The sequence below is a fragment of the Phyllostomus hastatus genome, unplaced genomic scaffold, assembly GCF_019186645.2.
Source record: "Phyllostomus hastatus isolate PE091 unplaced genomic scaffold, TTU_PhHast_1.1 phas_scaffold_1066, whole genome shotgun sequence".
Classification (NCBI taxonomy): Eukaryota; Metazoa; Chordata; class Mammalia; order Chiroptera; family Phyllostomidae; genus Phyllostomus; species Phyllostomus hastatus.
In genome coordinates, this window is record NW_025334004.1 from 3,019,838 (window position 1) to 3,039,927 (window position 20,090).

At 33.7% G+C, this 20,090-nt stretch overlaps 1 protein-coding gene across 1 annotated transcript in view; it reads left to right on the forward strand.

Annotated features, from left to right (window-relative positions):
- Positions 1 to 20,090, forward strand: part of PTEN (phosphatase and tensin homolog) — an 84,052-nt gene that overhangs the window by 46,942 nt on the left and 17,020 nt on the right. The window contains exons 4-6 of the mRNA XM_045854497.1: positions 2,465 to 2,509; positions 9,654 to 9,697; positions 11,509 to 11,747. Of these exons, the coding sequence (XP_045710453.1) occupies positions 2,465 to 2,509; positions 9,654 to 9,697; positions 11,509 to 11,747 (328 nt within the window). The remainder of the gene's footprint in view (positions 1 to 2,464; positions 2,510 to 9,653; positions 9,698 to 11,508; positions 11,748 to 20,090) is intronic.

Consider the following 20,090-nt stretch of genomic DNA (forward strand, 5'->3'; position numbering starts at 1 on the left):
AATGGCCAAGTTCAGGAAACAGCTTAAGTGCCTGTCAGTAAATGAGTAGATCAAAAATTGTGGTACGTTTACACAATGGAACATTATTACACAGTAGAAAGAAGGAGTTCCTACCTTTTGCTACAGCATGGATGGGACTGGAGAATATTACAGTAAGTGAAATAAGACAGGTGGTGAAAGACAAACACCATATGATTACACCTATAAGAGGAACCTAATGAACAAAACAAACGAGCAAAATAGAAACAGTGACTGACAGGAATAGATTGACAGTGACCAGAGAGGAGGTGAGAGGGAGATAAGGGTGGAAAGAAGGGAAAGGGTCTATTTAAGGAACATGTATGAATGACCCATGGACATGGACAACAGGGTAGGGATTGACTTTGGGGGCAGGGCTGGGTAGAGGAGAGCAAAGGGGGAAAAATTGGGACATCTATATTAGAACAACAATAAAATATTAAAAAATACTGGCATGTCTAGTGACTTAATTTTGAATTGTTGATTGTAAATATTTTGATATCTGCAACAACTAGTATGACATGAAAAATATTTTAATTCCTGACAAAGTTAAAAGTACTGCTTTTATTACTGCTGTAGCATAATTGTTCACATCCAAGTTTATGGTCGCTTTTTTCCCCCTACAACAACAATACATATTTTCAGACTTTCTCTCCATTCTCCTTCTTTCTAATAGTTATATTGTAATTCTTTTGTTATATCAGTTTTGTTTTTTTTAATGTGAATATGACTAAATACCAGCCACGGTAAATGATATAGTATATTATGACCATTTTTTCCTGCATATTTTGTTTTCCCTGGAATTAAAATTAATTTTCCTCCTTCCCTCTCTTTTTAATTTCTGTGTTCTTAACTTTAATTCACTCTAAATTTGCAACCCCTGCCAGTTGTATAAATCTCATAGCGTGTTTGAGCACATTTGATATTATATGGCTTTTATTTTTTCTAAAAGTCTTCTGGTCTGTCCTACCTAATCCAAATTAGTTGTTCTTGAGGCTTGTTGTAATGCTGTGTGCTTGGGATATTCCTTCACTGTCATTCTTTTTTCTTCTCATGAGTTTGACTCTTCAGGTCCTGGAACATCATCTTTTATGGTTTCCTACCCATTTTGGTGGAATGCATCCTCTAGTTACTCCCTGAGATAGAATATATGGAAAGCAGAATTATTTGAGACTTTGCTTATTTAAAAATGCCTTTTTAATATATTCACATTTGATTTATAGTTTCTCTTGGTATGGAGTAATTTTCCCTCAGAGTCTGAAAGTTTTACCTTATTTTTTCCTAGCTGCTAGTGTTGACATTAAAAAGGGTGATGTCATTATGATTCCAGATTCTTTTTATGAAATCTGTTTCCTCTCAGGCAGCTTCTAGGGTCCGTTTATCTCGTCAATATTCAGAAATTTCACTGAGATATGCATGCCTTTATTTGGGTATATTTTCATCATTTTTTGCTGGGTACTCTTTGTGTCTTTCAGTAGGAAATTCGTGTCTTTAAGCTTTGTCTATTTTTCTTGAATTTTCTTCTGTGTTTTCTATTCTTTTCTCTGGAACTCTTACTCCTGTGTTGAACCTCTTGCACTTTAAATCTTACCTTCTGTTTTCTATTTGTTTTTTTTTTTTTATTATTCCGTTTATTTTGATAGTTCCCTAGCCTTATACTTTTCTAATTCCTTATAGGGTTAAACAAATTTATATACATAAAGTACTTAATTTACTTAGTGCCTGGCATATAGTAAGTTCTTGTGTTGGGTGTAATTGTTGTTAGTTTCTTAAGTAATTGTTTAGAGGGAGGGGGATCTTTGGTCTCGATTTTTTTGACTTATTAGCTGTATGACCTTGCGTGAGTCCTACAGTTTCTTTGATACCTACTTTCCTCATCTGTAAAATGTGAATAAGCTCTGTTTTGCCTGTGAACATGAAATGAGAATATATATGTGAAAATTCTTAATAAACTTTGTACAGAGTTAATAGTTACTACTTACATCTTTCAGATATCAAAAGTTCTTAGTTAGAAAGAAAATGATGGCTTTTAGGGTTATTTTTAAGATTATTTGATTGCATGTGACTATTTCTCCCAAATCTATATGAACTAGGTAACGTAAGTTAAATGTTAGTGCTACCATTTAAAGAAATTATTTCTTAATACTCAACCTATGTTAGGTTGAAGAGAGAAGATTATGAAAATATTCATCCTATGAAAAGCTCTAACTTTACTTCAGATTGTATAGATCTGTGTAATGTAATAATTATTTAAGAATGACCTGGTTACTAATTTTAACCCATGGGAGGAATATTTATTGGAGTTTGTTTATTTATTTTTTATAATGGTATTTGAGACTAGGAAAATAGAAAAAATAGAGTCTGTCTTGGTTTTTCTAATAGTAATGTAAGTTCAAATGTTAACTCATTTTTGTTAATGGTGGCATTTTGTTTGTTTTGTTTTAAGGTTTTTGGATTCAAAGCATAAAAACCATTACAAGATATACAATCTGTAAGTATATTTTCTTATTTGTATGCTTCCAAATACTTCTAAAATAACTGTTAAGTAAAAGTTATTTCCTTGTTAGAATAAGGTCAAGTTAAAGATGTATTTGAATAGAACTGTATTCCTAAAACACTTAGTTCAAGAAGTCTGTTTGAGAGCATTGTTAGGTCATTTAGAAAGTGTAGTGATGAGGTAAAACAATGTTGGCACAGATTTATGTTACTTGATCTGCTTTAAATGACTGGGCATCTAGCCCATCTTTGAGTGCATAACCATGTGGTAACTTGAAGTGTAAAATATAGCGGAGCTTCTGTTAAAGCATTAGTGACATCTTCCATGGAGGTATGCTCCACAGTGAATATAATTTTGCTTATTCTGTGTCTCTAGGTCACTTGGTTGATGCAGCTCTTGGGGTATTCTCTAACTGCATATAACATTTAAGTTAACTAAAATTGTTGTTTTCTTGGGGCAGAGTTGGAAGGATTGCCCAATTGGTATGGCTAGCTGACCTTATCTTTAACCTTTTTTTTCCCTCTTGATTTTGTAACTGAGATGTGAAAAAGAAGAAACAAAAGTGGGCATGGAGTAAAAGGGGGACTAAATGGTAATGGAAAAAAACATAATAAAAATAAATAAAATAAAATAAAATTCACCTGGGAAAAAAAAGAAATGTCATTAATATTTAAAAAAAGAAGAAGAAAGAAACAAAAGTAGATATTTAACCATTTCTGCTCTGGAAGACTATTTTTCTTTCCCAAAATAGTGAACCTTTTTTATTTTTAAACAAGGGTATGTAAAAATAAAATGTATGATTTTTATCCCTAGATTTTATTTTCCTTATGTGATGTGTGTGTGTGTATATATACATAATGCAGCAGGAAATTTTTTAATCTAAATTTATTTATACTAATTCACTGTTAGTTTTTGTAGTTTATTTGTCAAATGTAAACAAGATTCTTTTCTACATTCAATGGGCATTTATATCTTCAGCAAGAAGTACCTTCTGTGTCTTATTGGCTTGTGAGATACTGCTTTCTTATCTTTAATTTAGTGATCTTTCTTTTCTGATAAGACCTGAGAGTGAAATAGACTCCCATATTGTTTCTTTTAGTGAGTTTTCAACTAATTTCTTCAGATTTACAGAAAAGCAAACATTGTGGACTGCCATTATGAAATGGCATCATAAAATAGACATATAGACATCATAAGATATGTTGTCCGTCTAGAGGTAAGATGTAGTTGTGGTCTTTAGGTAATTTATAATATAATGCGAAAGGTAAATAAAGTATTATAGGAGAGATAACTCTTGTATGAAAGAGAACTAAAAGAAAAAGATGTTTGAGCGGGGATGAAAAGAATCAGTAGAGATTGACCCACAGGCCTAGTAGGAGGGGAAGTGGTACTGCAGGCAGAGAGAATGGCGTGTAAGAAACTCGTTGGCATACTGTGACAGACAATTCATTATGGTCAGATTATGGTGTGTGTAGTGGGGAGTTGGCTGTGGTAGAAATAGATGACAAGATAAAAGAAAGTAAAAGGCACTATAGAAACAAGTTTAGGTGGGTCCCAGCTTACAAATGGTCTGTGTGGGTGTTACCCTCTTTTCCTAATTAACTTCTACAGAGCCTTGTTTCAGATGCCAGAGAGTTTCTGTGGAGGAAAATAAAAACCACGAAGCTTTGCACTTTTTGAACAACTGGGTCTAGAAGTTAAGTGAAAAAAAGAAAGAAAAAACAAGACAAGAACTGTCAAAAACTGGAGTCCATTAAATAAGTCACTTTAGGTTTAGATTCTCAGGATTGTGCATTTAGAGTCCCAGAAGGAAGGTAGAGAGATACTAAAGAAAGATTATGCCTTTTTCAAAATTTTATTCAAGTTTAGCATTATATTCAAAGATAGGGAAGGAAATTCTTTTCATTCCTGTATGCAGTGGCTTCCTGCTTCCAGAATTTAGGACCTAGGCTTGTACTGTCAGTATCATGGGTCACTTAACATTATTATGATTAAAGTTGGCATTGGGATCTAGCCTGGGAACGTGACTGCCTGTTTGTTTTTGTATTTCCAAACTGTGGACTCCCAAATTAATGAAATGTCTTGTTATTAGTTGAGAATAGCTTTTGGTGCTTTTATTTTAACTCCCTTTCTCCACTCCATTTAATGGAATCATAGACTTTCAGAACTGGAAAGTGCCTGAAAGAGATCATTTAGTCCAACCTTCTCATTTTACAGATGGGGAATCTGAGGCCTAGAGAAGTTAAGTGAGTTGAACAAGGTCACACAGGTACATACGGTAGCAGACCATCCATTGTTTATGCCATATTTCCTTCCTGGGATTTTTGTTTGTTTGTTTGTTTGTTTTTTAACCTTCCCAGATTTTACTTACTTGAGAAGTTTGTAGAACCACTAGTTGTAGCATGTTTTGATTTCTTGATGTCACTGTTCAATCTTTTTTACTTTCTTTTTACCCGTTTATATTTCTGGCTCTGGGTAAGTGAGTCTGGCAAGTAGCAGATGTTTCTAATTAATTTCTTTTATATTTAGGGTATTAATTATATGTGATATATATCTTTGCAAACATAAATAGAAATATTAAAATATTTGTACTAGACATATCTGTATTTACTAGTATATTGAACTTTATGGCACTTAATGACATATGGATGAAAGAGTTCTTACTGTAGAATTGAGTTCTTAATATATAAACAGACTTTATATCTCTGTTAGTCATTCATTAGGTTATTCTAAGAAAAGACAAAATTAACCTGTCATTAACAAATTTGGGTGTACTAATATTTAGTAAAGTAGCTTTTTTGTACAAGTGTTTGTATTTTATTTTTGTATGTTCCTCTGTATTACCTGTACTCTGGTGGGAGTAAGGGGAGCAGTAGGGGAGATAGGGAATAAAAGCATAATATAGTTCTTGCCTTTGAGGAACCTAAATGTTCACTGGATACTATGTTTTATTATATTAGGTTGGCCAAAAAGGCTGTTTAGTTTTGTCCGTAAAATAAAAGACACATTTTTTATTTTCAACAATAACTTTATTGATTTGGGTATTTTGAGTATGTCGGCTGTTTCCTGCATGGTAGAACATTGATTGTTCTCAATGTCTTGATTTGATTGCTATCAACTTCAACTGGTCTTCCTGAACATGGAGTATTGTCCAGCGAGAAATCTCCAGCATGAAACTTTGCAAGCCACTTTTATTTTTTTATAAAATAAATATAAAATATTAAAAATATAAAAAATTTTTTATAAAATAAAGCTTTTTTAAAGCTTTTATGTACTCATTTTTTGAGAGGGAGAAGGAGAGAGAAACATCCCCCAACTGGGTACCTGGCCCACAACCCAGGCATGTATCCTGACCAAGAACTGAACCAGCAACTTTTTAGTCTGCAGGCTGGTGCTTAATCCACTGAGCCACACCAGCAAGGGCTGCAAACCACTTTTAACACATTCAGTCAGTCACAGCACCTTCTTCATACACTGCACAAATTATTTTTGCATTTCAGTTGCATTTTTACTTTCTTGAAATAATAAAGCATAAGATGCCAAAAATGTTACTTATTTACTTCCATCTTCAGTATTAAAATGGGCACACAAAAATTCACCAATTTTGATAAGATTTTTTAAATGCATGCTGATAGGACAACTGTTGTCATACAGTCTTACAAAATTGCTTTGAATGAAGTTAAAGACAACTATAAATGCTACTAGAGCCATCTTACGGAAAAAACGAAATGAATGAAATGAACATCCCAGTATATTCTATTTTGTTGTAAACATTTAGCTTTTATTAATGTTTATCAATTTTCTTCTGTAAGATAGGGTTAGCCTCATTAAAAGGAGTAAAGAAGGTGCCCTAACTTGTGGCTCAGTGGATTGACTACCAGCCTGTGGACCAAAAGGTCACTAGTTCAATTCCCAGTCTGGGCACATCCTGGGATTGCAGGCCAGATCCCCAGCTGAGGGAGTGTTTGAGAAGTAGCTGATCTATGTATGTCTCATACACATCAATACATCAGTGGTTTTTTTTTTTCTTTCTTTCTCTCTCCCTAAAAAAAATAATGTAAATTTTTCGGACTATAAGACGCACACCCCAAATTTGGGACAAAAGAGGGGGTGTATCTTATAGTCCGAATGTGGCTTACCTGGCTCACTGTGTGTGTGGCAGTGGGGCAGGGTCACAGGTTATTAAATATTTTACCACATTTTTTGCTTCAAAAAATTTTTTTTTCCTATTTTCCTCCTCTAAAACCTAGGTGCATCTTATGATATGATACATCTTATAGTCCTAAAAATACAGTAAATAAGATCTTTAAAAAAGAGAGTAAAGAGGAGATGTACATGCCTAGCTGATTCCATGGCAAATCTCACTTCATGGAAGCTTTTCCTATTAATTAATCTTATCCCTTTTTTTTACTTTTTGTCTACTACTTCGTAAAAACTCTCTTCTTCAAAGCCCCTTTATTTTTCTTGTGTCATGTAAGTAAGTCAATATGAGGTGATGATAAGAAAATACCTTTTGAATTTTCATTCTAAAGAAGTACAAATGATTAATTCTAACAGTCAAGTCCTATTTGCTTTATTGCTTTATTTTTGTAACTTCAGTTTAAGTTTGTTGAGAGACTTAATAACATTAAAAAATTTTACAAGAAACTTTAAGTTTTTTTGTGTGTGTGCATGAAGTTATAACGGAAGGTTTTAATTAAGAAGAAAGTCTTTATTCTTCCCCTACCAATCTATCCGCAGTTCACTTTCATCACTCCCAGTCCTGGTATGCGTTCTCACAAACTCCCTATCCATACCTATAGAGATTTTCATAGTGTTTTCATTATCACTGTTAATTGTTTTTTTGTTCTAAATACTGCTCTTGTTGGAAGACTGTCTTTGACAAAATTTTGTTACTGCTCTTTTTTAAAACCTATTTTCAATTTTTTTTATTATAAGTAGCAGTATGGAGCAGAACTGGAAAAACTCTGATTTTTATAATCAGAGGTACTGAACTTGAGTCCTGCCTCTTCCATTTACATAGTGTGGTTTGAGGCAAGTTTTTTAGTATGCTTCTAAATCTTAGCTTTTTCATGTATAAAATGGAGATAACTATTAACTGTTATCATATGGTTGTGAGGATGAACCAAAAAACATGGAAACTCCTTTGTAAGTTGCGTGCATTTAGTAGACGTTTAGTAACTCAGTATTTCCACTTTCCCTTCATTGCTTCCTCTTAATAGTAATATTTGAGAGTCAGTTTATGAAGTTAGTCTTATGCACTGTTTGTCAAGCAAACATTTTGAGCTCTTGAGAAAGCATGGGAATTTTAGAGAACTGAATCTGCATGAAACTCAAAATGTTTATTTTTTGTTGTGCTATCACAAGACCAGCTTCTTAGAGTTGTTTTCTAGCTTATACCTCCCACCTTACCTCCTGAGCCCTATGATTTTTCACTGTTGACCATGTGGCTGTTTTCATGGTCAGTCCTCTTCTTTCCACCTGTCATGTTTTTTAATGTTCGTGAGTATGAAATTATTTAATAAGGATGCATATGTGTGCACATGCCATTACTGAATAAATTTTCTTTTTAGCAAAACTCAACATAATAAATTATAATATGCTAAAATGGAAAAGCTTTGTTTTGAGCAGTACTATGACAGTTTATTTCAGGTCTGATACAAATTTGTGAATTGTAGTTTTTTTCTAATCAGTTCCACCTTCATATGGATTTAGGTTTAAAACTGTTTAAAGTAGAGGAACTATACAGATACTTGAAGGATTTCTAAATGTAAAATATAGGTCTACAATTGCTTATTTGAAACTCTTAGGGCCAGTTGTGTTTCAGCATTCAAAATTTTTTTCAGTTTCCAGAAAGAGAACAAACTTGGAAACATACAGTTTCTTATAACACCCTCAGTGGGATTTGAAATGGTACCTAGAATGAAATGTTTGCCTCTTCACTAAGGACTACATACAGCCTCATAAATTAATATCAGGTTCTGCAGCATTTGAGTTTGCCATAAAATTTTTAAAAAGTTAGGTATTTCAAACTTTGGAGACTTTGGAATTGTGGATTAAGGATTTATGGATCTTTATTTGTTTTAAAATGCTAAGTTTTTATTTTAAATAATTTTTTAAAAATCTGATTTGGTTAGTAGTTGGAGTTACCAGGATGCTCCTGACCAAAAACTAATATATGGAATCCCTTTCTGAGCCTATTGATGTTTATAAATATGTCTTATTAATCATGAGTAAGCCAGTGCGTGATAACAAATGTGTCACTACTATTGAAAAGATGAATTTTAGCATGCTCCAAGGTAGTGCTAAGTCAGCATTTTACTATTTTGTATTTATTTTACTTATTACTTGAAGACTTCAATTAAAATTTGTAACTTCAGAGGGTATTGAAAAAGATGATGACTTATCTAAAGAGGGAAAGTTCTGGTTTAAAAAAAGTTTAGTAAGTGTTGTGTCTGAGTAGATTAGCATCATTAGTTTCTTTACTTTTCCTTTGTACTTAACAGTTTCACTATTTAACATACATTTTTAAAAATAGTTTGAGAAAACTGTATGTGCTCAACTGAAGTAAAGACGTTATGAAAACTAGTTATTTTAAAAACTCCATTAGCATGCAAAATTTTCATAGGAAATTTGAAGGTATAAATGCAGCTGAATTTACATTGTTGTTTATTGATGACTTCACAAGTTTTGTAAGCAAATGTATAAGCTCTAATTGCATATACTTCACATTTTAGTCTTGGTTTCCTTAATTGTAAAATGGGGATAATAACAGAACCTACTTCAGGATTAAAAGAAATAGTTAATATAAAATACTTATCATATCCTGGCTGGTGTGGCTCATTGGATTGAGTGCCAGCCTGTGAATCAAGGGGTTGCTGGTTCAATTCCCAGTCTAGGACACATGCCTGGGTTGTGAGCCAAGTCCTTAGTGGGAGGCATACGAGAGGCAACCACACACTGATGTTTCTCTCCCTTTTTCTCCCTCCCTTCCCCTATCTAAAAATAAATAAATCTTTTTAAAAAAATACTTAGCATAATGCCGGGTACACCTTATAAAGGTTCAGAAAGTGTTTGTTCTACTTTTTTTCTTAATTGTAAAAGATAACTTTATATCACATTTAAACTTCTCTTTTAGATGTGCTGAAAGACATTATGATACCGCCAAATTTAACTGCAGAGGTAGGTGTAAATGCACTTTATTATGCTAAATAACTTAAAACCAATAGACCAAGTCTTACTGTCATAGCAATAGTAAGTAATCTCTATTAGTAAGTGAGATAAGTACTTGCCTTAAAGGTGGTCTTTGAAAATTATAATTTTGTTAATGTGTTTTAGGAAACAAGTACCATATAAATGTGCAAGAAATATTAGAAAACTAAATTGCAGAATGGACTATAAATTAGAAATTTCTAGACTAATAATAAAATAAGGAGGAGGTTATATCTGCTTTGTGAGGCGTTTGGTGTCATAGTAAGATGTTATACAGTGAAAGCAGAACAACTTAACTCTATCAAGGAGCGTGACCTAAAAGGTGGAAAAGGATATTAACAAATATGGGTAAGGGGAGCGTGATAGGTGAGAGCAGGGAACTGCTTTCAATGTTGTTCTTCAGGTAAGATCAGTTCTATCTCAAAGCCCACAAAAACTTTCACTTGTATTTGTGGACCCCCTTGAGCCATGAGAGAACTGGAGAGTTGAGAAGTTTGGCAGATGCTGTTAAAAGAAAGTGAGTACCATGAGCTACAAATTGATGTATTTGCCATTGATGCCTCCTGAAAACCTAGAATGGACTTTCAAACAGTTGGTTTGAGGATTCAAAAGCACTAATGGTGAGAGTTGGTATAATCACTAAGAATGTTTCTCTTTTGGTGAATTTAGGCTACTGCTTAGTAGGCATAGCTTGTTCTGGTCGAGGTTTATCTGCCTTTAAATTGATGTTTAACAGGTTTTCCTAGATGTTTTTGTGTGCCATGGGGGAAATGAAGATAGAATGATAGCAGTTAGGCAGATGACTAAGTGAAAGCTCTCCCGATAACTCCTTGTAATGGTAGTCATTGTCTACCAGAAGAGTTATCCTATCACAGCAAAGGACTTAATTGATTTTATCCTGTGCCACACTATGCCTTGGTTGAAGATACAAGACATACATTTTACATATTTAGATGATACAGGATAATGAGGTAACATTAGATGTCAGAATTTTTAAGGGTCTTAATAGAGTGGAGTTAAGGCAGATTACAAAATAAGATGAAATTTAATAGTGATATATTTAAAATCCCATTTTTTTTTAAGTTTGTAGACAAATTTTTAAAAACTTTACTCTGACTGTAGGGTACAGAGAAGTTTTGGGTTCTTAATAAGCCGTGTGAAAAGACCTGAAACTATTTTATAAAATTTACTACAACTGTATAATTTTTATAAGTACTTTTTTCATTTTCTTTTGTAAATGATTTTGAAGTCAGTGTATACAACACTAACATTTGCAAGAAGTAACACTTAATATTTTTATTATATGAAATTTAAAGTGCAGTCCTTTATGCAGTCCTTTCTATTATTGATTTATTAATAGTTTTTCTTTTGAATATGTTTTGTGGTGATGCAATATTACAAGTATTACTACTCTTTTTATTAGAAAATGTATTCACAGTCCGGACAAGATGCTTACGTGACATTTCACTTTGAGTTCACTTCCACCTCTGATACGTTGTGACCTGTGCTACCTTTTCATAGCAAAATTTCATTCTTCATCAAGTGGGGAAAATAATACTTGGCCTCCCTGTCTATAGTGGATAAGTTTAATAGTTAACAAGAGACTATTTCTATTCAAAAATTAGAAAATTATCAGACAAATTATTTTTCTTTGGATTTAAGTTTTTATTTTAAACATCTGTTGATCTTATATGCAGCATTTCTAAAGTTAACTTACTTTTAATAAACAATTCAGAAGAGATTTTTCTCTCAGTCTGAAGTTATCTTTCTTTTTATCACAGTTGCACAGTATCCTTTTGAAGACCATAACCCACCACAGCTAGAACTTATCAAACCCTTTTGTGAAGATCTTGACCAATGGCTAAGTGAAGATGACAATCATGTTGCAGCAATTCACTGTAAAGCTGGAAAGGGACGAACTGGTGTAATGATTTGTGCATATTTGTTACATCGGGGCAAATTTTTAAAGGCACAAGAGGCCCTAGATTTCTATGGGGAAGTAAGGACCAGAGACAAAAAGGTAAGTTACTTTGATGTTTTTCTTTCCTTTTCTTAGATCTAAGAATTTATTTGAAAATAGATTTTTAAAAGGAAAGTTGGTAACCTCATGTTTTTCTCCTGAACATTTAAATCAGTTACTACCTTAAGTTTTTTTAATCCTTACCCAAGGATATGTCCATTAATTTGAGATAGAGACCAGAGACAGGGAGAGACAGAGAAAGACAGAGAAACACCAACTGGTTGCCTCCCATTCATACCTTGACTGAGGATCAAACCTGCAACCTTTTGGTGCATGGGACACTAACCGACTGAGCCACCCAGCCAGGGCCTACTCTAACTTTTATATGAGCAAATGACACTTAATTTTCCTGTGTATGCTAGCATTTTTGTGTCATGCTAGCAAATCTTACCCATTAACTCTAGTGCATATTCAGTTTCAGAATACTTAAAAAGCCTTTTAAACAGCAGCAGCATGATCAAAAGTAAGCTTGATATTTCTCAAGCTTGGTTGGGAATAAAATGTTTGGATAATAGCTTGAATGCCATCATTACCTAGTAAAGTATGATCTTTACTCTTAAAATATGTAAAATTATTCTTTAAATACATATTAATGTAAGTAGTTAAGAATAGTCAGAAGTTCTTCTCTTATTCAGAAGAATAAAGTGTATCCTTGGGTTGATACCACTGGAATGAATTCCAGAGCAGACAACCTAAGATGTTTACCTCTGTTCATCCTTTCATCTAGCAGGCGTGTCCAGCCTGTGGCCCAGGATGGCTGTGAATGTGGCCCAACACAAAATCATAAATTTACTTAAAACATTGAGATTTTTTTTTGATGAGTATGTGTCGCAGAGTATTTGAAATGTGCCCCAAGACAACTCTTCTTCCATCGTGGTGCAGAGACACCAAAAGTTTAGACACCCCTGAGAGGGAAACTATTGCTTCTGCTGATTAAAACTATAGAAGGTAAATTGTTTTTACTGAAGTAAATAAATGCAGGACACAGGAAAAGAGACTTAATTGGAAGAAAACCATATAGAAATAGATCAAATTAAAATTGACAGTTACAGAAGCAGTGGTAGAAATTTAAAACAGGGTTTATGAGCAGCAAACATTTTGGTAGTTAAAAGGAAATCAGGTAAAAAGAATTTAATATAAAAAATAGAAGAGTTGTGTTATGCAGAACCAGAGCACTAGATTTAAGCTAGGGGCTCTTAAACTATTTATGTATGTTATATACCTTTTAAAAATATGGTGAAAGCTATAAATAGTCTCTCCAAAAGTGTGCATGATATACATGAACATAAAATTGTTCCTAGCAGTTTTTAATTGCACTGAACACTATTTTTAAAGAAAGAATGTAAAAGAAATCTTCATAACAATTATGTCTCTTTTTGTTGTGCAAAAGTCTGTGGCCACTCCTTGAGAATGACTAAATCTAAGAGGAGCAAATGAACCAAAATTAAGCTTTAGTTCTGCTCAATAGTAAATTTTAATGAAAGGGCTTCTATTACATAGCTTTTAAATAACACATTCAAACTATTCCATTGTCTTTGACTTGGCAGTCTTTCAGTCATATTTGATATCCAATCAGTTTTGACTTTGTTTTTGGTCAAAATGAGTACTGAAAATCCTATATCGTGAAAGAATGAGAGAGCAAGTGGAGTCCATAGGTTCTCTTGTCAGATGAGAAAGTAGTATTGTGTCAGGTAGTTGGTTGGGCATTGTCCCTTAAAGGGAAAGGTCCCTGGTTCATTTTTTGGTCAGGATACATGCCCGGGTTGTGGGCCCCATCCCAGGTAGGTTGGGGCATGTGCAAGAGTCAACCAATCGATGTTTCTCTTTTCTCCCTCCCTTCTCCACTCTCTAAGAATAAATAAATAAAATCTAAAAAGTAAAAATAAAAAAGAAGAAGAAAAAGAATTTTCTAAGATTCTTCAGATAAATTCATGTTGAATCATTGTCTTTGTCTTCTAGTTAATAAGATCATTTTTGGCAGACCCCAACATAATGCTGTGTTGGAACTGTAAATGAGTTTATACTGTATTTTACCCAGTTAATGGCAGTTAAAATTCTGGCTGTAGATTTGTCTTCTGAAAGCCAGTGTTATGGGTAGCAGAGAATTTCATACTTCCACTTCTTGACAAACCTCTTGAGAAGCCCTTGATTGAAAGTCTTGGCTTTTATGACTTTGGCAACTTTCACAACAGTAGATTTTTCATGACAAATCCTCTTGCATAGGCTAGGCTATGATTCAAGGCTTGGCACTCTTGAGGCAGTGGAATACTTTGACAGCAACAGATAAGATTTCTCTTAGAATTGATTGTGGAGTCTTTCACCGCCGTACATAGTGATGAACAAAGTGGTGAGTCACAGTGACATGCAGAACTCCTCTACCAAAGCAGCAAAACCAGATGTTTTGCCAGGCATTAAGGTGTACTATCTGTCTGAAGGATACTGAGATTTCTTCAGGAGAAAGTATTTTTTTGTTTCTGTTTTTGTTTTTGGCAAAGAAACTTCACCATTTTGAAACTGTTTATGTCCCTTGAAGTTTCCAAAAAGGACTCTAAAGAATTGTTCTTTGATTGTGTCACCATGAATTTATTTGATGAAAATTAGTAGCTGGCTAAGCTGAGAAGTCATATGGTGAAGGAAAGTGATATTTCCAGTCCTTTCATGACCTGCTTAATAGTTTTAGGGGGAAAAATGTCTTTTGTTTTGAAATGGATGAAAATTGTTTAACACAGAGACTGCAACAGTTTTAGTTTTCTATTGCAAGCTACAAATATTTGTTACTATTTCTGAGGTATTTGCCTTCACCACATTGAGGTATGTGACTTTTTTGTTTGTTTGGCATTGTAGCCAACAGCCTGGTAGAGGATGCTGAAGGATTTTGAATTGAGAGCAAATAAAAATTTTGTAATGGTCTGGCCTTTTCTAACTGAGCTGTGCTCTCATACTTTCAATCTTTATTCCTCTCCTTCCTGTTACACCGTTCCCACCCACCCCCCACCACAACACACATATGCGTATACACACTTTCTGATGGAGGTGCTTCATGATAGATGACTGCATGCTTCTAATACTGAGAAATAACCACAGAAAAAGCATGTGGGATATTCCACAGGAAAAGCAAGTCTCCATAATCAAAAAGTGAGGACATATTTTAATTTCTCAGTTGGAAGATAGATACTTTAGTCATCCCAATCTGGTAATATTGGCAATTCTGTTACTCCATGGAGGTGAGGAGAGACTTGATATGGCAAGCCCTATGGGACAGTGTTATGACATTAGGGGCAAGAGTGAAAAGATAGCAGAGAAATATTTATGGAAAGAAAATGTAAAGTTTTTAGTGTTATGTGGAAGAAGGTAATAGTACCTGCATCAGCAGCAAAGCTGCTTTAGGCACAGCATATTCTTATAGGTTGTACTCTCCCCAGAGTATAAGGTGCTGGACTTAGAAAATGAGGTTTGTATACACTGTTAAGGATATATGCAGTAAAATTGTTATGTTTAGCTGTTACGTGATATTAGGATTCAGAGTTGAGTAATTTACCAAAATTGATCACTCTTAGCATCTTGTAATCAGATCATTGAGATCTGCTGTGCTTAGCTCATTGTTAATTAATATACCTAGACCATTTTTTAAATGAATTATTCATGTGCTCTAAAGGAATATCTTAATGTGCTTTTACCTTTATCCCTGTGTATACTATAAAAGCTAAAGTGAAATGTATAAGTAGACATTGTTGTCAAAGCTATATTTTTCTGAACAGTGCCATTTGCATTTTAGGTTGAAACAGCATTAGAAAACTAATACAGTGGATAAAAGTCATAGGGCTTTTTTGTTTTGGGTTTTTTGTTTGTTTGTTTTTCTTTTGCAGGAATGTTTCTTATTGTATAGATGATAAAACTTGAGGCCTAGGAAGATGAAGTGCTTTAAGATTATCCAGTTAATGATAGCATTTAGAGTGAAATTTGAGTTCCCTGGCACACTGCTGATCCTCTTTCTACACTATTAAGCCCACAAATCCTGGAACTGCAAAAGAATTTTGAGACTTCAAAATTAATCTCTGTACAGGCTCAAGCTCTCCTGAGAGGTCAATGTAATGCTGATGAAATTGGCCAGTTTTGAAAGGCTTCTCAATTTATATTCTTCTTTATAGATGCTAGGGCATTTAATCCCTTATTTAAGTAATTAATAATTAAAAACATTTAAATATATTACATGTTTACCTACTAGTTGGAATACTAATGAAATACTATATTTTTAAACTTTAAAGACTAACTAATTTCATTGTAAGAAAACTTAGCTGAGCATAAGCTGTGATACAGCTGTGGAGTTATTCCAGAGAAGAGTCTTATAATTAATATAATTGATTATCCCAAGTAGTTTTATTCTTGAAACATCTGCTAATAGATGTATTCTCTTGACAGTATTTCCTTTTAGGTTGAGTCTTTAAGTTTGCATTTTTGTAATAGTGAACTACTGTTATAGGAGACACATACATTTTACCAATTTTTAGTTTATGTTTGATTAATTTTATTAGGACTATTTTTAAAGTTGTTTTGCTTATGTCCTTAATTTTAATTATAGAGAAACATTAGGAAGCTGAAGAAGATTGTGTTCTGACATTTATATAGGAGTACAGTTTCTTCTTCTCTTCCTCCTCTTCTCCCTCCTGCCTCTACTCTGTCTGCCCCAGCCCCCTGCCACCTCTATTTTCTCTCTTCCCCTTCTTCCCTCTTCCTCTCCCCCTCCCCCTTGTTTCAAGGAAAGAGGATCCAGTTTTCATGTTTTGGTGAAGGATTTGTAGACTGCAGAGACTTTCCCCAGAATAATGTGGTACAGAGTCTTAACATTTCCTCAGCACACAGAATGCAAATTAGATGGCAGAGTGGTGGGTGCCAGCTTGCCTACCATAAGATGTGTTGTTGTGTTAGTAATGCCCAATTAATATTTCAGGTTTTGAATGTTTGGTAGAAGTAAAAGTACAACTGATACCTCCTATAAAAAATGTTTTCTGAAAGTGGGATAACTTCTTGAGGAAGGGAAGACTCCTGTCTTTCTCATTCAATAGTTGATAAAGAGGCAATTATGGCCCTGGCTGGCGTAGCTCAGTGGATTGAGCACAGGCTGTGAACCAAGGTGTCACAGGTTCGATTCCCAGCCAGGGTACATGCCTGGGTTGCAGGCCATGACCCCCAGCAACCGCACATTGATGTTTCTCTCTCTCTCTCTATCTCTATCTCCCTCCCTTGCCTCTCTAAAAATAAATAAATAATAAAAAATAAATAAATAAAAAGTAAGAAAATTATTTTTAAAAAAAGAAGGCACTTGTACACAGAGTGTTTCCTTAATTTTTTTTTTTTTAAAGAGGCAATTATGTTCCACTTCCATAAGGTAATTCCTAGGGTTGTTTCCAGCCAAATCCTATGCCTCACACTGCTTGCATTTGCACTAATGTTTCAGAATTGTAATCAGTAACTCACAGTATTTGTTGTAAGCTATGAATAAAGAGTTAAAACATCTTACAAGTACTGGTTAAGTATATATTTTGGAAAGATTTCCAAATTTTCTGAATTTAAAGAGACAAACTTTTAAAATATGACAAATTTACCCAGAATCTCTGCTACACTCTCTTTCCCTTGCCTTCTGCCTTTCAGGTGGTAGTAGTATTGGAGCTTTTGATGTTTTCCCAAAGCAATTATTAGAATAAAATTCCTATATGTTATGATCTCTGTAAGAGAGCTTATTAACTTATCTGTAATGAAAGCTTAACTATTCTATTAATAATAAATGCTAACTTTATTCTAAGTGATACTAAGAAGATGGAATTTTCTCATTTCTCTAAAGAAAGAATTTTTATGTCCTATGACATTTAATCAGGTTACTTTTTTCTAGTCTATTTATTAAATTTCCCCATATAGTAACTTAATGAAATTTTTATTATTTTCTCTTCGTTTAAAACAAAATAAGCTATAATTATCCTCTTTTTCAGCTTTTAAAAAACTCAACATAACATTTTTATTTTTTCCAATATGTTCTTCTGGGCTAAACTGTGTTCTTCTGATATACAATATGTAAACCTGTGATCTACTCTGTATATTCATAAAATTGTAAGGTTTAAAAAAATTAAAAAAAAATCTCACTCAAGGACATGCTCATTGATTTTTAGAGAGAGAGGTAGGGAGGGAAAGAGGGAGAGAAATATTGATGCGAGAGAAAAACATGGATCAGTTGCTTTTCCTATGTGCCCTTAGTGAGGACCTAACCCACAATCTAGGCATGTACCCTGACTGGGAATTGAACCTGTAACCCTTTGGTTTATGAGATGGCACTCCAACCAACTGAGCCACCCTGGCCAGGGCTAAAATTGTAAGATTTTTATACCTTGAAGGACCTTAGTAATTATTTAATTCAGTCTTATTCTAATGTAAATGATAAAACAGATCTGCAAATATTAATCTGTCCTGGGTCATTTAATCTGTCTGCATAATAATTCAAAACTATACCTACCTCCCAAATACAAATCTAGTATTTTTTCTACTGTACTATGTTTTCTTGTTTAAATTATTTTTCTTTATTATTTTTATTCCAAAAAAGACATATAAACTCAAAAGAGGGGGAAAGCAGTGGTATGATGTGTAAGAACTCTATCAATTTCAACTCAACTGAAAATAGCTTAAACAGAAGGAGATGCTTACTGGCTTGTATTACCCTAAAAATGCTCTGGCCTGGATCTAGGTGCTTAACAAATGTCAGGAATCTCTCTCACCTCTCTCCTTTCCTCTGTTTATATTATGTTTAGGCAGGCTCTCTGTAATACATTGGCAGGGGGTGGCTCCCAGTTGGTCCAGCTTTACAATCTGCCTGCTTTAGCAACTACAATGGGAGGAGAGCTACAATTTGAGCAGAAATTCATAGATCAGGTTCTAATTTAACTGGATTAGGGCATGCACCCATTCCGTAACTAAACATTCTTGCCAGAGGCTTGGAGCATATATATGGAGCTGAAGAATAAGGTCCACCTCTGATGCCCCCAAACCACAGGGAGAATGATAGCTTCCCAAAGGGAAAAGGATGCTGTGCCAAGAGGAGAATGACAGTTGTCTGCTTCATATTAATCTCAAGGATTCTGTGGTTCATGCACCACTGTTTAATACATTAGACTTAAATTAGTTGCATAGAATTGAAGCACTATGATACTCCAAACTTTGGAGATTCTTCATAGATAGGAAAAATACGAGCTCAAAGAGGTATTCTTTTTTTTTATCACATAGTTAGTAGGCATGCTGTCAGTAAAACCAGGACATGGGAATAAAAAGTTTGAGAATCAGATTCACATTTAGGTTCAGATGCAGGCTTTGAACAAGATAATTAGTGTGTACTGGGAAATAAGAGGTGATAAATCTCTTATAAAGTTGTAGTAGGGTTAGAGATACATGTAAAATGTTTGGCATGTAGTTTAATATACAATAACTACTATTATACATTGTCACATTTCTTCCTTTGTTGAATTACTTTCCTATAATAATCTTATTGTAATCAGTCTGAGCTATAAACAAATACTATATATTAAAATATCTACATTATTTTTGAGTTTAGAAGTGCCAGTGAAAAGTTTACTGAAGTAGAAAATTACTTTTTTAACTGAGGAGTCTAGGTTGTGAATTCATCATAGAGAAGATGATCTGAGAGTATTGATACACAGTATAAACAAAACATTACATATCTTCTGATATCTAGGTGGTATTCTGGTCTGGTAGTATTCTAGGTTTGGAAGATATACATAACCTATACTTTCAAGTTTCTCTTTCTTAGGAGATTAATCATACACAGATTTACATAAAACAACTCAGGTTAAAAATAGTTTGTTAAAGATAAATCAAGCAAATGTAAATTTCAAAAGCAGATGATAGGATATCAGTACATTTATACCTAAAACGCATACAACTGGATCAAGAATGTCATTTTATATCAACACAGGGTACACTCCACAATGAAGACTTAGAAGTTAAAGACTCGTGTTAAACATAACATCAAAATGTATTAAGTAAAAGTTAAAAGAAGAAAAGAAAAAATTGATAGAAAAGCAACTATAGTAGGAATCTTCAATATACTTTAGGATCAAGAAGGTACAAAGTAAGATATGTAAATAGGTTGATTAACATAATGAAACTAGCCCCTAAGAATGTATTTTTGTGATCCTTTAAACAGTTACCAAGATTAATAATTCATTATGCCAACTACAAAGAAAATTTCACCTCCCAGTAGAAATATGTAAATCCCAGTCCTTGATTACAGTTTAATAGAATTAGAGATTTTTTAAAAGTTAAATCCAACTAAATCAATCACTT